Raw genomic sequence first — 14,317 nt, forward strand, 5'->3', positions numbered from 1 at the left:
GAGTCTGTTCCAGGGCTCCCTGTGGCCACGGCCAAACATGTTTGGGAGAATGTGGCCTCTAAGAGACTGACTAATGGACATAAAGACATTGCATGGATGGCCATTCAGGGGGGTTTGCCTCTCAGGACATTTATGCACTCCCGAAACCTGTGCAGATATGTTCACTGCCCCTTTTGTATTACCAAGAGGGAGACTGCTCAACATATCTTTTGGGACTGTCCCACTGCACAGGCATTGTTGGATGCCCTGGAACATGAACTTAAGGACAGTGTGCCCAGGACTTGCCTCTCATACCATTCGGTATTTTATGGATTATTTCCTGGGACTCACACCGTTGAGGCAATCCAGGAGGCCTGGCGCCTTATGAACTGTTTTAAGGACGCTATGTGGCTTGCCAGGAACCGCCTCATCTTGAAGCGGGAGAAGATGACCATCCAGGACTGTCGCAGGCTTATCCATAGCCTGTTAAGAGACTATAACACCCTTGACAGTCCTGAGGAAGATGAAGACGACGATTGATTGTAATTGATTGATTGTTGTCTCCTCTTCTCCTCCTCCCCATTGTGTCTATTTTCAATAAAAAACTTTGGTTTGTGCTCCCCTCCCTTTCCCCCTCCAACCCATTCCCCTTCACAGCATGAAGTATTATTGAATGTCATGTCTATTTATGCACCCTTCCCTTTGTGTCTGTCCTCAATAAAAACTTTTTGCTCGTGACTCCACCACCCTACCCCTCTTACCTACCTCCCCCTCACATCCAATGTTATTTTATTGCACTGTAATACACTGTAAAGTTTGAATGGTTAGTGCAGTACTTGATGTATATAGTGTAGGATGTCATGTCTTGTACTTTATGCCCTGTATTGTACTAAAACGTATGCATGATCATGTCTTACGGGGTACTGCGTACACTTGAATGAAATGTATGAACTGTGTTTTTTGTACTTTATACAAAATAAAGCTACTTTTTCAATCAAAAAAATCTGTTCTTATCAGTTTAATATCTGATACGCCCCCTATCTGGGGGCCATATATTAAATGGATTTTTAGAACAGGGAGATGGAAGAAGAGCTTGCTCTGTCCACTCCACGCATTGACCTGGTATTGCAGTACTTCCAGGACCGGTGCACTTCTCTTATCCAGTTATCAAAAAATAGAATCATGTCTCTTTTCAGCAACAAAAAAACATAAGAACAGATTTTTGTCTCCTGTGTCTTATTTCGTGTCAATTTATTGTGTCTTTTTGTTGTTTTGTTTCTTATCTCTTTTAGCAAACAAGCATTTGCAGATAAGAAGACCCTTTTCTTTGTCCAAAAGGATTACTGAATTGATCCAATTATTCCTTTAATGGAGCAACTTGTGATTTGCAAATTCAATTGGATCTCCGAATGAATGAAACTATTAATCTGACGTAGTGTGTCTCCCTCTTGTGGACCCAGTGACATAATAAAGGCAAGTGAGGATTATGACACACACCTTTTAGAACCCTGCTGCTGTTGCAGCATGCAGCTTCCTTTTCTATTTACTTGCCGGTGGCCCGAGAAACAATTGTGATGCACCTTGAAGTGCTGTTTCTGTGACATGCTGTGAATATTCCGAAAGAAGCTGGGCAGACAGTGTGATTAATTGCCTGGGGAGACGAGGACGGAACGGCAGGCCGACTAATCAGCGGGCGTCGTTGCACTTATGGTCAAGGGGAGGAGTTAATGCAAATTTTGCAGGCATCTCGTTTGAAAAGTCCTCGGCTCATGTGCGTGCCTTTGCAGACAGAGAGGTGTAAAGAGGGTCCCAGTGAAGGTGTCAGGCTTTTCAGGCTAGTCGGGCCTAGAATGTGCAGCAATGGAGTGTTGTGGGCCGCCGCTGAAGAAAGTATACGGCGTGTGGCGTGGCTGTCTCCTACAGTTGTCAGGCCTAGCCTGAGAAGCGGGCGCTTTCCTGGGTCCCTTTTCAGGTTATCGCTTCTCGGCCTTTTGGCTAAGATCAAGTGTAGTATCTGTTCTTATCAGCTTACCAACTACCCGGTGGAGGTTATGCTGAGTGTGGCTCATCCGATAGCGCACTCTAACATTGGTGAGGGGCTGATGTAGACTCTGCTGCATGGTGCACTTGTCTCTCTCCTGCCCAAAACCCAGAGGACATACCTGAGTGTGGCTCATCCGATAGCACACTCTAACCCTGGTGAGGAACTGTTTGAGACTTGTGTTACCCGATCAAAGCCGGCCAGGAGCAAGAAGACCGACCCCGGGGAAGAAGCGCTGCCGACCCCCCCTGCCTGCCGGGAAGAAGACGCCGGGAGCACCTCCGGCTGAAGAAGCCCTCCTCTCCTCGGGCCCTGCTCCACTGGAAGAAGCGCCTCCTCTTCAGCGGAAGCCCCTGCTCCTCTCTACCCAGCGGGAGGACATCTGCACTGCTCCCTCCACCCCGGACGACCAGCCTCTCTACCCCAGGAAGAGCCAGGACGATGGCCTCAGCTACCCCAGCTCCTGCCTCCACCCCTGCTCCTGCCCCTGGGAAGAAGGGAGGAAAGAACACCGCCCCGAAGCCTCTCCCCGTGGCCGGAACCTCTGCCTCCACCGCCCCTGCTGCTGCCGGACAAGGCCAGCCCAACCAGGACACCCCCCAGAAGACCCCCACCCTGGAACCCTGGATGAGGCAGACCGTGGTCCTGAAGCTGAAGGAAGTGGAAGGAAGGGTCCCAGACATGACGGCCGAGACCTTCGGCAAGAAGATGATCCTGGACCAGGGCTTCTCCAAGGCTGAAACCCTCAGCGTGCAGAACTACCTGAAAGGGATCTGGTACATCACCTTCGCCTCCATTGCCATCTGCAAGAGGTACTGGGAGGCAGTGAAGACTGCGAGACCGGAGTCTCCCTTCTCCCGCTTCGTGGGGAACTGCCCCATCCAGAGAGAGGAGAGAAGAGTCACGGTCTCCATGAGAAATCCTCACACCCCTGGTAAGGACATCGCTACCTTCCTGAGCCGCTTCTGCTCCGTGGTCAAGGACCCCTCCAAGATCCTGGATGTCAACGGCTTCTGGACAGGCAAGTGGTCCATTATCATCAGACTGAGGAAAGACAGCACGGCAACTGACGGACTCCAACACCTGCCATCAAGCTTTGCCCTGGGCGGCTCTGCCGGCCTCCTCCACTATGCCGATCAGCCGAGGAACTGCAGAAAATGCGGGGAAGCTGACCACATGGCGAGAAGCTGCAAGGTCTCAGCCTGCAGGAACTGCAAGGTGGCGGGGCACGAGTCCAAGGATTGCCCAAGAAAATTGTCCTGCAACCTCTGCGGCCTGGCCAGCCACATCTACAGGGACTGCCCCCAGAGGGCCAGATCCTACGCTGCAGCTGCCGGGATTGGACTGCCGGAAAGCGGACCTGCCCCTGCCCTGCAGCCCAAGCCAGCCCAGAGGAAGCAACAGAAGCCCACACCGCAGCCAAGAGCTGGTAAGATATCTCCCACCCCTGTTGTGACAGCACCCCCCTCCCTCCCCGCTGTCACAACACCCCCCCCCCCCTGCAGTAGCACTAACCCCCTCCACCGCTACTGCAGCTCCCTCCCTTTCCCTGGAGGATTTCCCCCCCCTCCTCCCTCTTGTGTCTGCAGGTGATGAGAACAAACAAAGAAGGAAGCGGAAAGAGCTGGACAGCCCAGCTGGCGACTCTGACCCTTCCAAGAAAAAGGCAATCGAGCTGGAAGAAGACCCTCTCCCGTCAGAGGGGGCCCTGGTAGAGATGGTGGATGAGCTGCTGGATTCTGAGCAGGAGGAGGAAGAATTCCTACAACTGCCCCAAATCTGCCTATTCGACCAGCTAGAGGAGAAAGGTCTGCTCCCACCCGAAGGGGACACGGGCAGACCGGACCAAGTCCCACCGGACAAGGAGGGTAACTGATGTATTGACTGTGCTAACTCTCTTTTTTCTCCCAACTAATGGCTAACTTTTCTCTTTTTACCATTAATGTGAGGAGTGTGAAGGATAAGATTAGACGTCAGTCTGTGTTTACCTTTCTTGACAGTCAGAAATGTGATGTTTACATGTTGCAGGAATGTTCTCTCCCTTTCTCTAGTTCCTACAGGCATCTGGGGAGGCAGTGGTCTCACGGGCCCTCCTATTGGTCTGGGGGGAGTGACTGTAAGTCTGCAGGGGTCGCCATTCTTATCAGGGGAAGCCTCTTCACATTAGATTCCGTTCAGGAGTTTGTCTGCGGCAGATTGCTTATCGTAGATGGCTCCTGGGCGGGTGAGCCTATCAGGCTTATCTGTGTGTATGCATCCCCGGGTAAGAATGAGCGTTTGGAGCTTTTCCAGACCCTGCGGGCCCAGCTCGCAACCACCAGGGCGGTAGTGATGGCTGGGGACTTTAACTGTCCTATAGAGGAAGATGGTAGGAGTTCTTGTACTAATGCTAAACTTGATGTTTCTTCCAGGTTGTTGCAGGAGATGGTAGCCGAAGCATCCTTGCGGGATGCAGTGGGATCTATGGGGGCCGGCTCTGTGAATTATACTTGGAGCCGCCCCGATGGCTCAGTGCGTTCCCGGATTGACTTTGTGTTTACATCGAGAGCGGTAAGACAAAACAGGCATGTCATGGTTCCCTGCTTTTTCTCTGATCATAGGGCCATTCTCTTTGAAGGTGTTCTGGGTCACGGGTTCCCTCCCGGCCCTGGCTCTTGGAAGCTGAACTGCGCCCTGCTGGGAAAGGAAGAGGTGATGGTTGAGCTGAGGGATGCCTATGTAATGTGGAAAAATGACAAAATGTATTTTGACTGTATGTCTAACTGGTGGGAGTATGTCAAGGGCAAGTTTCGCAGTTTCTTTCAGGCTAAAGGCCGCCAACAGGCGTGTGAGAGGAAGAGAAACTTCAGGAGACTTCAGCGTCAGCTGCAGTCCCTGCTGGATCTCCAACTCTGCGGCTGGGATGTGAAGGATGATCTGGCTGAGGCCAAAGGGGGCCTGAAAAGGCACTTCGAGGAAGAGGCCAATCGCATCATCTTCCGTTCCAAGGTGGAGAATCTGGAGAAGGGTGAGAAATGTAATTCTTTCTTTTTCAGAAAACTCCACTCCGGCCACACGCCCCTGACTGAGCTGCGGGACGAGTCTGGCACCCCCAGGAGGGGGAAGGAGGGCGTCATGGGAGTCGTCTCAGACTACTACGGCAAGCTCTACTCCCCTAAGACTACAGACGACGACGCAGCTGAATCTTTCCTGTCAGGTATCACTAACCCTATTGATCCTACAGGTAGGGCAGCTATGGATGCCCCCCTCACCTTGGGGGAGCTGCACTCTGCCGCTAAATCCTTTAGGCCGGGCAGGACCCCGGGCAGTGATGGCCTCCCAGCCGAGCTCTATGTAGCGCTGTGGGACCTCATTGGCCCGGACCTGCTAGAGCTGTATGAGGAGATGGTGGTGGAGGGCAGGATGCCTCCTACTCTGAGAGAGGGCTTGATCACGATTTTGTACAAGCGCAAGGGAGAGAGATGTGACCTCAAAAATTGGAGGCCCATCTCCCTCCTGAACGTGGACTACAAGATTTTGGCCAAGGTACTAGCCAACAGGCTAAAGGTTGTCATTGGGCGAATTGTTCATCCTGATCAGACTTGTGGCATCCCTGGTAGAAGGATTGCAGACAGCCTTGCGCTGCTGAGGGACACGGTTCATTATATCAAAGACCGCCACGCACATGTGGCCCTGGTCAGTCTTGATCAGGAGAAGGCCTTTGATCGTGTCTCTCATGGTTTTATGCGTAAGGTTCTGTGCAGGTTTGGATTGGGTGATATGTTTTGTTCTTATGTTAACCTGATGTACCTTGATATTTACAGCTCTGTGTTGGTGAACGGCTGGAAGACTGACCCCTTCTCTGTACTGTCTGGGGTCAGACAAGGCTGCCCTCTTTCACCTCTCCTTTTTGTCTGTTGTATAGAGCTCTTTGCGATGTCCATCAGGCGAAACCCAGAGATCAGAGGGATCACCGCACCGGGTCCAGACCGACTAGAGGCCAAGTGTTCGCTCTACATGGACGACGTCACTGTCTTCTGCGCTGATCAGCGTTCGGTGGCAGCACTCGTCCAGACCTGCAACAACTTCGGCCAAGCTTCAGGGGCAAAAGTCAACTGCGGGAAGTCAGAGGCAATGCTGTTTGGTCAGTGGCACCTGTCATCCCCCGCTGCATTCCCCTTCACAATCAAGCCGGACTTCATCAAAATTCTTGGAGTTTGGTTCGGTGGAGAGGAGGCGGCCCTGAAGTGCTGGGAAGAGAGACTGGCAACAGTCCGGCAAAAGATTGGACTGTGGAGCCTCAGACTTCTTACCATCGAAGGGAAAGCACTGGTACTGCGCAACGAGATTCTTCCCGTTCTTCAGTACACGGCCCAAGCTTGGCCACCTCTTGCTGCCGTCTGTAAGACCATCACGAGGACAGTCTTTCACTTCATCTGGGGCTCCAAAATGGACAGAGTGAAGCGGTCTGTTATGTACAAGGAGCCCCACAAAGGTGGGAAAGGGATCCCTGATATCCCCACCATGCTGCGGGCCTTCTTTGTTTGCAACTGTATCCGCAGGACACTCCTTGAAAAGAACGTTTGCTCTGCTGGGAAGTCCATGTCACGCTTTTTCCTTCTTCCTCTTTGGAGGAAACTTGGTTGGGACAAGTGGGACAGCTCCTTCCCTTACAACTGGACTACACCTTGGTTTTACCTGGATGTTGGACAATTTGTGAGGGAGCACCATCTGGAGGGACTTAAACCAGACTTGTGGAAACCTAAAACTATCCACAAGCTCATCAGAGCTAAGGACATTATGGAGTCTGTTCCAGGGCTCCCTGTGGCCACGGCCAAACATGTTTGGGAGAATGTGGCCTCTAAGAGACTGACTAATGGACATAAAGACATTGCATGGATGGCCATTCAGGGGGGTTTGCCTCTCAGGACATTTATGCACTCCCGGAACCTGTGCAGATATGTTCACTGCCCCTTTTGTATTACCAAGAGGGAGACTGCTCAACATATCTTTTGGGACTGTCCCACTGCACAGGCATTGTTGGATGCCCTGGAACATGAACTTAAGGACAGTGTGCCCAGGACTTGCCTTTCATACCATTCGGTATTTTATGGATTATTTCCTGGGACTCACACCGTTGAGGCAATCCAGGAGGCCTGGCGCCTTATGAACTGTTTTAAGGACGCTATGTGGCTTGCCAGGAACCGCCTCATCTTGAAGCGGGAGAAGATGACCATCCAGGACTGTCGCAGGCTTATCCATAGCCTGTTAAGAGACTATAACACCCTTGACAGTCCTGAGGAAGATGAAGACGACGATTGATTGTAATTGATTGATTGTTGTCTCCTCTTCTCCTCCTCCCCATTGTGTCTATTTTCAATAAAAAACTTTGGTTTGTGCTCCCCTCCCTTTCCCCCTCCAACCCATTCCCCTTCACAGCATGAAGTATTATTGAATGTCATGTCTATTTATGCACCCTTCCCTTTGTGTCTGTCCTCAATAAAAACTTTTTGCTCGTGACTCCACCACCCTACCCCTCTCACCTACCTCCCCCTCACATCCAATGTTATTTTATTGTACTGTGATACGTTTTAAGTTTGAATGGTTAGTGCAGTACTTGATGTATATAGTGTAGGATGTCATGTCTTGTACTTTATGCCCTGTATTGTACTAAAACGTATGCATGATCATGTCTTACGGTGTACTGCGTACACTTGAATGAAATGTATGAACTGTGTTTTTTGTACTTTATACAAAATAAAGCTACTTTTTCAATCAAAAAATCTGTTCTTATCAGTTTAATATCTGATACGCCCCCTATCTGGGGGCCATATATTAAATGGATTTTTAGAACAGGGAGATGGAAGAAGAGCTTGCTCTGTCCACTCCACGCATTGACCTGGTATTGCAGTACTTCCAGGACCGGTGCACTTCTCTTATCCAGTTATCAAAAAATAGAATCATGTCTCTTTTCAGCAACAAAAAAACATAAGAACAGATTTTTGTCTCCTGTGTCTTATTTCGTGTCAATTTATTGTGTCTTTTTGTTGTTTTGTTTCTTATCTCTTTTAGCAAACAAGCATTTGCAGATAAGAAGACCCTTTTCTTTGTCCAAAAGGATTACTGAATTGATCCAATTATTCCTTTAATGGAGCAACTTGTGATTTGCAAATTCAATTGGATCTCCGAATGAATGAAACTATTAATCTGACGTAGTGTGTCTCCCTCTTGTGGACCCAGTGACATAATAAAGGCAAGTGAGGATTATGACACACACCTTTTAGAACCCTGCTGCTGTTGCAGCATGCAGCTTCCTTTTCTATTTACTTGCCGGTGGCCCGAGAAACAATTGTGATGCACCTTGAAGTGCTGTTTCTGTGACATGCTGTGAATATTCCGAAAGAAGCTGGGCAGACAGTGTGATTAATTGCCTGGGGAGACGAGGACGGAACGGCAGGCCGACTAATCAGCGGGCGTCGTTGCACTTATGGTCAAGGGGAGGAGTTAATGCAAATTTTGCAGGCATCTCGTTTGAAAAGTCCTCGGCTCATGTGCGTGCCTTTGCAGACAGAGAGGTGTAAAGAGGGTCCCAGTGAAGGTGTCAGGCTTTTCAGGCTAGTCGGGCCTAGAATGTGCAGCAATGGAGTGTTGTGGGCCGCCGCTGAAGAAAGTATACGGCGTGTGGCGTGGCTGTCTCCTACAGTTGTCAGGCCTAGCCTGAGAAGCGGGCGCTTTCCTGGGTCCCTTTTCAGGTTATCGCTTCTCGGCCTTTTGGCTAAGATCAAGTGTAGTATCTGTTCTTATCAGTTTAATATCTGATACGCCCCCTATCTGGGGGCCATATATTAAATGGATTTTTAGAACAGGGAGATGGAAGAAGAGCTTGCTCTGTCCACTCCACGCATTGACCTGGTATTGCAGTACTTCCAGGACCGGTGCACTTCTCTTATCCAGTTATCAAAAAATAGAATCATGTCTCTTTTCAGCAACAAAAAAACATAAGAACAGATTTTTGTCTCCTGTGTCTTATTTCGTGTCAATTTATTGTGTCTTTTTGTTGTTTTGTTTCTTATCTCTTTTAGCAAACAAGCATTTGCAGATAAGAAGACCCTTTTCTTTGTCCAAAAGGATTACTGAATTGATCCAATTATTCCTTTAATGGAGCAACTTGTGATTTGCAAATTCAATTGGATCTCCGAATGAATGAAACTATTAATCTGACGTAGTGTGTCTCCCTCTTGTGGACCCAGTGACATAATAAAGGCAAGTGAGGATTATGACACACACCTTTTAGAACCCTGCTGCTGTTGCAGCATGCAGCTTCCTTTTCTATTTACTTGCCGGTGGCCCGAGAAACAATTGTGATGCACCTTGAAGTGCTGTTTCTGTGACATGCTGTGAATATTCCGAAAGAAGCTGGGCAGACAGTGTGATTAATTGCCTGGGGAGACGAGGACGGAACGGCAGGCCGACTAATCAGCGGGCGTCGTTGCACTTATGGTCAAGGGGAGGAGTTAATGCAAATTTTGCAGGCATCTCGTTTGAAAAGTCCTCGGCTCATGTGCGTGCCTTTGCAGACAGAGAGGTGTAAAGAGGGTCCCAGTGAAGGTGTCAGGCTTTTCAGGCTAGTCGGGCCTAGAATGTGCAGCAATGGAGTGTTGTGGGCCGCCGCTGAAGAAAGTATACGGCGTGTGGCGTGGCTGTCTCCTACAGTTGTCAGGCCTAGCCTGAGAAGCGGGCGCTTTCCTGGGTCCCTTTTCAGGTTATCGCTTCTCGGCCTTTTGGCTAAGATCAAGTGTAGTATCTGTTCTTATCAGTTTAATATCTGATACGCCCCCTATCTGGGGGCCATATATTAAATGGATTTTTAGAACAGGGAGATGGAAGAAGAGCTTGCTCTGTCCACTCCACGCATTGACCTGGTATTGCAGTACTTCCAGGACCGGTGCACTTCTCTTATCCAGTTATCAAAAAATAGAATCATGTCTCTTTTCAGCAACAAAAAAACATAAGAACAGATTTTTGTCTCCTGTGTCTTATTTCGTGTCAATTTATTGTGTCTTTTTGTTGTTTTGTTTCTTATCTCTTTTAGCAAACAAGCATTTGCAGATAAGAAGACCCTTTTCTTTGTCCAAAAGGATTACTGAATTGATCCAATTATTCCTTTAATGGAGCAACTTGTGATTTGCAAATTCAATTGGATCTCCGAATGAATGAAACTATTAATCTGACGTAGTGTGTCTCCCTCTTGTGGACCCAGTGACATAATAAAGGCAAGTGAGGATTATGACACACACCTTTTAGAACCCTGCTGCTGTTGCAGCATGCAGCTTCCTTTTCTATTTACTTGCCGGTGGCCCGAGAAACAATTGTGATGCACCTTGAAGTGCTGTTTCTGTGACATGCTGTGAATATTCCGAAAGAAGCTGGGCAGACAGTGTGATTAATTGCCTGGGGAGACGAGGACGGAACGGCAGGCCGACTAATCAGCGGGCGTCGTTGCACTTATGGTCAAGGGGAGGAGTTAATGCAAATTTTGCAGGCATCTCGTTTGAAAAGTCCTCGGCTCATGTGCGTGCCTTTGCAGACAGAGAGGTGTAAAGAGGGTCCCAGTGAAGGTGTCAGGCTTTTCAGGCTAGTCGGGCCTAGAATGTGCAGCAATGGAGTGTTGTGGGCCGCCGCTGAAGAAAGTATACGGCGTGTGGCGTGGCTGTCTCCTACAGTTGTCAGGCCTAGCCTGAGAAGCGGGCGCTTTCCTGGGTCCCTTTTCAGGTTATCGCTTCTCGGCCTTTTGGCTAAGATCAAGTGTAGTATCTGTTCTTATCAGCTTACCAACTACCCGGTGGAGGTTATGCTGAGTGTGGCTCATCCGATAGCGCACTCTAACATTGGTGAGGGGCTGATGTAGACTCTGCTGCATGGTGCACTTGTCTCTCTCCTGCCCAAAACCCAGAGGACATACCTGAGTGTGGCTCATCCGATAGCACACTCTAACCCTGGTGAGGAACTGTTTGAGACTTGTGTTACCCGATCAAAGCCGGCCAGGAGCAAGAAGACCGACCCCGGGGAAGAAGCGCTGCCGACCCCCCCTGCCTGCCGGGAAGAAGACGCCGGGAGCACCTCCGGCTGAAGAAGCCCTCCTCTCCTCGGGCCCTGCTCCACTGGAAGAAGCGCCTCCTCTTCAGCGGAAGCCCCTGCTCCTCTCTACCCAGCGGGAGGACATCTGCACTGCTCCCTCCACCCCGGACGACCAGCCTCTCTACCCCAGGAAGAGCCAGGACGATGGCCTCAGCTACCCCAGCTCCTGCCTCCACCCCTGCTCCTGCCCCTGGGAAGAAGGGAGGAAAGAACACCGCCCCGAAGCCTCTCCCCGTGGCCGGAACCTCTGCCTCCACCGCCCCTGCTGCTGCCGGACAAGGCCAGCCCAACCAGGACCCCCCCCAGAAGACCCCCACCCTGGAACCCTGGATGAGGCAGACCGTGGTCCTGAAGCTGAAGGAAGTGGAAGGAAGGGTCCCAGACATGACGGCCGAGACCTTCGGCAAGAAGATGATCCTGGACCAGGGCTTCTCCAAGGCTGAAACCCTCAGCGTGCAGAATTACCTGAAAGGGATATGGTACATCACCTTCGCCTCCATTGCCATCTGTAAGAGGTACTGGGAGGCAGTGAAGACTGCGAGACCGGAGTCTCCCTTCTCCCGCTTCGTGGGGAACTGCCCCATCCAGAGAGAGGAGAGAAGAGTAACGGTCTCCATGAGAAATCCTCACACCCCTGGTAAGGACATCGCTACCTTCCTGAGCCGCTTCTGCTCCGTGGTCAAGGACCCCTCCAAGATCCTGGATGCCAACGGCTTCTGGACAGGCAAGTGGTCCATTATCATCAGACTGAGGAAAGACAGCACGGCAACTGACGGACTCCAACACCTGCCATCAAGCTTTGCCCTGGGCGGCTCTGCCGGCCTCCTCCACTATGCCGATCAGCCGAGGAACTGCAGAAAATGCGGGGAAGCTGACCACATGGCGAGAAGCTGCAAGGTCCCAGCCTGCAGGAACTGCAAGGTGGCGGGGCACGAGTCCAAGGATTGCCCACGAAAATTGTCCTGCAACCTCTGCGGCCTGGCCAGCCACATCTACAGGGACTGCCCCCAGAGGGCCAGATCCTACGCTGCAGCTGCCGGGATTGGACTGCCGGAAAGCGGACCTGCCCCTGCCCCGCAGCCCAAGCCAGCCCAGAGGAAGCAACAGAAGCCCACACCGCAGCCAAGAGCTGGTAAGATATCTCCCACCCCTGTTGTGACAGCACCCCCCTCCCTCCCCGCTGCCACAACACCCCCTCCCCCTGCAGTAGCACTAACCCCCTCCACCGCTACTGCAGCTCCCCCCCTTTCCCTGGAGGATTTCCCCCCCCTCCTCCCTCTTGTGTCTGCAGGTGATGAGAACAAACAAAGGAGGAAGCGGAAAGAGCTGGACAGCCCAGCTGGCGACTCTGACCCTTCCAAGAAAAAGGCAATCGAGCTGGAAGAGGACCCTCTCCCGTCAGAGGGGGCCCTGGTAGAGATGGTGGATGAGCTGCTGGATTCTGAGCAGGAGGAGGAAGAATTCCTACAACTGCCCCAAATCTGCCTATTCGACCAGCTAGAGGAGAAAGGTCTGCTCCCACCCGAAGGGGACACGGGCAGACCGGACCAAGTCCCACCGGACAAGGAGGGTAACTGATGTATTGACTGTGCTAACTCTCTTTTTTCTCCCAACTAATGGCTAACTTTTCTCTTTTTACCATTAATGTGAGGAGTGTGAAGGATAAGATTAGACGTCAGTCTGTGTTTACCTTTCTTGACAGTCAGAAATGTGATGTTTACATGTTGCAGGAATGTTCTCTCCCTTTCTCTAGTTCCTACAGGCATCTGGGGAGGCAGTGGTCTCACGGGCCCTCCTATTGGTCTGGGGGGAGTGACTGTAAGTCTGCAGGGGTCGCCATTCTTATCAGGGGAAGCCTCTTCACACTAGATTCCGTTCAGGAGTTTGTCTGCGGCAGATTGCTTATCGTAGATGGCTCCTGGGCGGGCGAGCCTATCAGGCTTATCTGTGTGTATGCATCCCCGGGTAAGAATGAGCGTTTGGAGCTTTTCCAGACCCTGCGGGCCCAGCTCGCAACCACCAGGGCGGTAGTGATGGCTGGGGACTTTAACTGTCCTATAGAGGAAGATGGTAGGAGTTCTTGTACTAATGCTAAACTTGATGTTTCTTCCAGGTTGTTGCAGGAGATGGTAGCCGAAGCATCCTTGCGGGATGCAGTGGGATCTATGGGGGCCGGCTCTGTGAATTATACTTGGAGCCGCCCCGATGGCTCAGTGCGTTCCCGGATTGACTTTGTGTTTACATCGAGAGCGGTAAGACAAAACAGGCATGTCATGGTTCCCTGCTTTTTCTCTGATCATAGGGCCATTCTCTTTGAAGGTGTTCTGGGTCACGGGTTCCCTCCCGGCCCTGGCTCTTGGAAGCTGAACTGCGCTCTGCTGGGAAAGGAAGAGGTGATGGTTGAGCTGAGGGATGCCTATGTAATGTGGAAAAATGACAAAATGTATTTTGACTGTATGTCTAACTGGTGGGAGTATGTCAAGGGCAAGTTTCGCAGTTTCTTTCAGGCTAAAGGCCGCCAACAGGCGTGTGAGAGGAAGAGGAACTTCAGGAGACTTCAGCGTCAGCTGCAGTCCCTGCTGGATCTCCAACTCTGCGGCTGGGATGTGAAGGATGATCTGGCTGAGGCCAAAGGGGGCCTGAAAAGGCACTTCGAGGAAGAGGCCAATCGCATCATCTTCCGCTCCAAGGTGGAGAATCTGGAGAAGGGTGAGAAATGTAATTCTTTCTTTTTCAGAAAACTCCACTCCGGCCACACGCCCCTGACTGAGCTGCGGGACGAGTCTGGCACCCCCAGGAGGGGGAAGGAGGGCGTCATGGGAGTCGTCTCAGACTACTACGGCAAACTCTACTCCCCTAAGACTACAGACGACGACGCAGCTGAATCTTTCCTGTCAGGTATCACTAACCCTATTGATCCTACAGGTAGGGCAGCTATGGATGCCCCCCTCACCTTGGGGGAGCTGCACTCTGCCGCTAAATCCTTTAGGCCGGGCAGGACCCCGGGCAGTGATGGCCTCCCAGCCGAGCTCTATGTAGCGCTGTGGGACCTCATTGGCCCGGACCTGCTAGAGCTGTATGAGGAAATGGTGGTGGAGGGCAGGATGCCTCCTACTCTGAGAGAGGGCTTGATCACGATTTTGTACAAGCGCAAGGGAGAGAGATGTGACCTCAAAAATT

At 51.2% G+C, this 14,317-nt stretch overlaps 1 protein-coding gene, 2 non-coding genes and 4 pseudogenes across 3 annotated transcripts in view; all 7 read left to right on the top strand.

The window, feature by feature from the left end:
* Positions 1-961: 961 nt before the first annotated feature.
* Positions 962-1,135, top strand: LOC142095865 (U2 spliceosomal RNA; annotated as a pseudogene).
* Positions 1,136-1,954: 819 nt separating this feature from the next.
* Positions 1,955-2,111, top strand: LOC142095955 (U2 spliceosomal RNA; annotated as a pseudogene).
* Positions 2,112-7,762: 5,651 nt separating this feature from the next.
* Positions 7,763-7,935, top strand: LOC142095855 (U2 spliceosomal RNA; annotated as a pseudogene).
* Positions 7,936-8,754: 819 nt separating this feature from the next.
* LOC142095756 (U2 spliceosomal RNA) lies at positions 8,755-8,945 on the top strand. Its single transcript, XR_012677938.1, has one exon. It is a non-coding gene; the product is annotated as a U2 spliceosomal RNA (small nuclear RNA).
* An 819-nt stretch (positions 8,946-9,764) lies between these two features.
* On the top strand, positions 9,765-9,955 carry LOC142095757 (U2 spliceosomal RNA). Its single transcript, XR_012677939.1, has one exon. It is a non-coding gene; the product is annotated as a U2 spliceosomal RNA (small nuclear RNA).
* Positions 9,956-10,774: 819 nt separating this feature from the next.
* Positions 10,775-10,931, top strand: LOC142095958 (U2 spliceosomal RNA; annotated as a pseudogene).
* Positions 10,932-11,548: 617 nt separating this feature from the next.
* The window catches only part of LOC142095485 (uncharacterized), a 185,296-nt gene continuing 182,527 nt past the window's right edge, over positions 11,549-14,317 (top strand). The window contains exons 1-2 of the mRNA XM_075178430.1: positions 11,549-12,072; positions 12,840-12,847. Coding sequence (XP_075034531.1) covers positions 11,549-12,072; positions 12,840-12,847 — 532 coding nt within the window. The remainder of the gene's footprint in view (positions 12,073-12,839; positions 12,848-14,317) is intronic.

Source organism: Mixophyes fleayi, chromosome 6 (assembly GCF_038048845.1).
Source record: "Mixophyes fleayi isolate aMixFle1 chromosome 6, aMixFle1.hap1, whole genome shotgun sequence".
NCBI lineage: Eukaryota > Metazoa > Chordata > Amphibia > Anura > Limnodynastidae > Mixophyes > Mixophyes fleayi.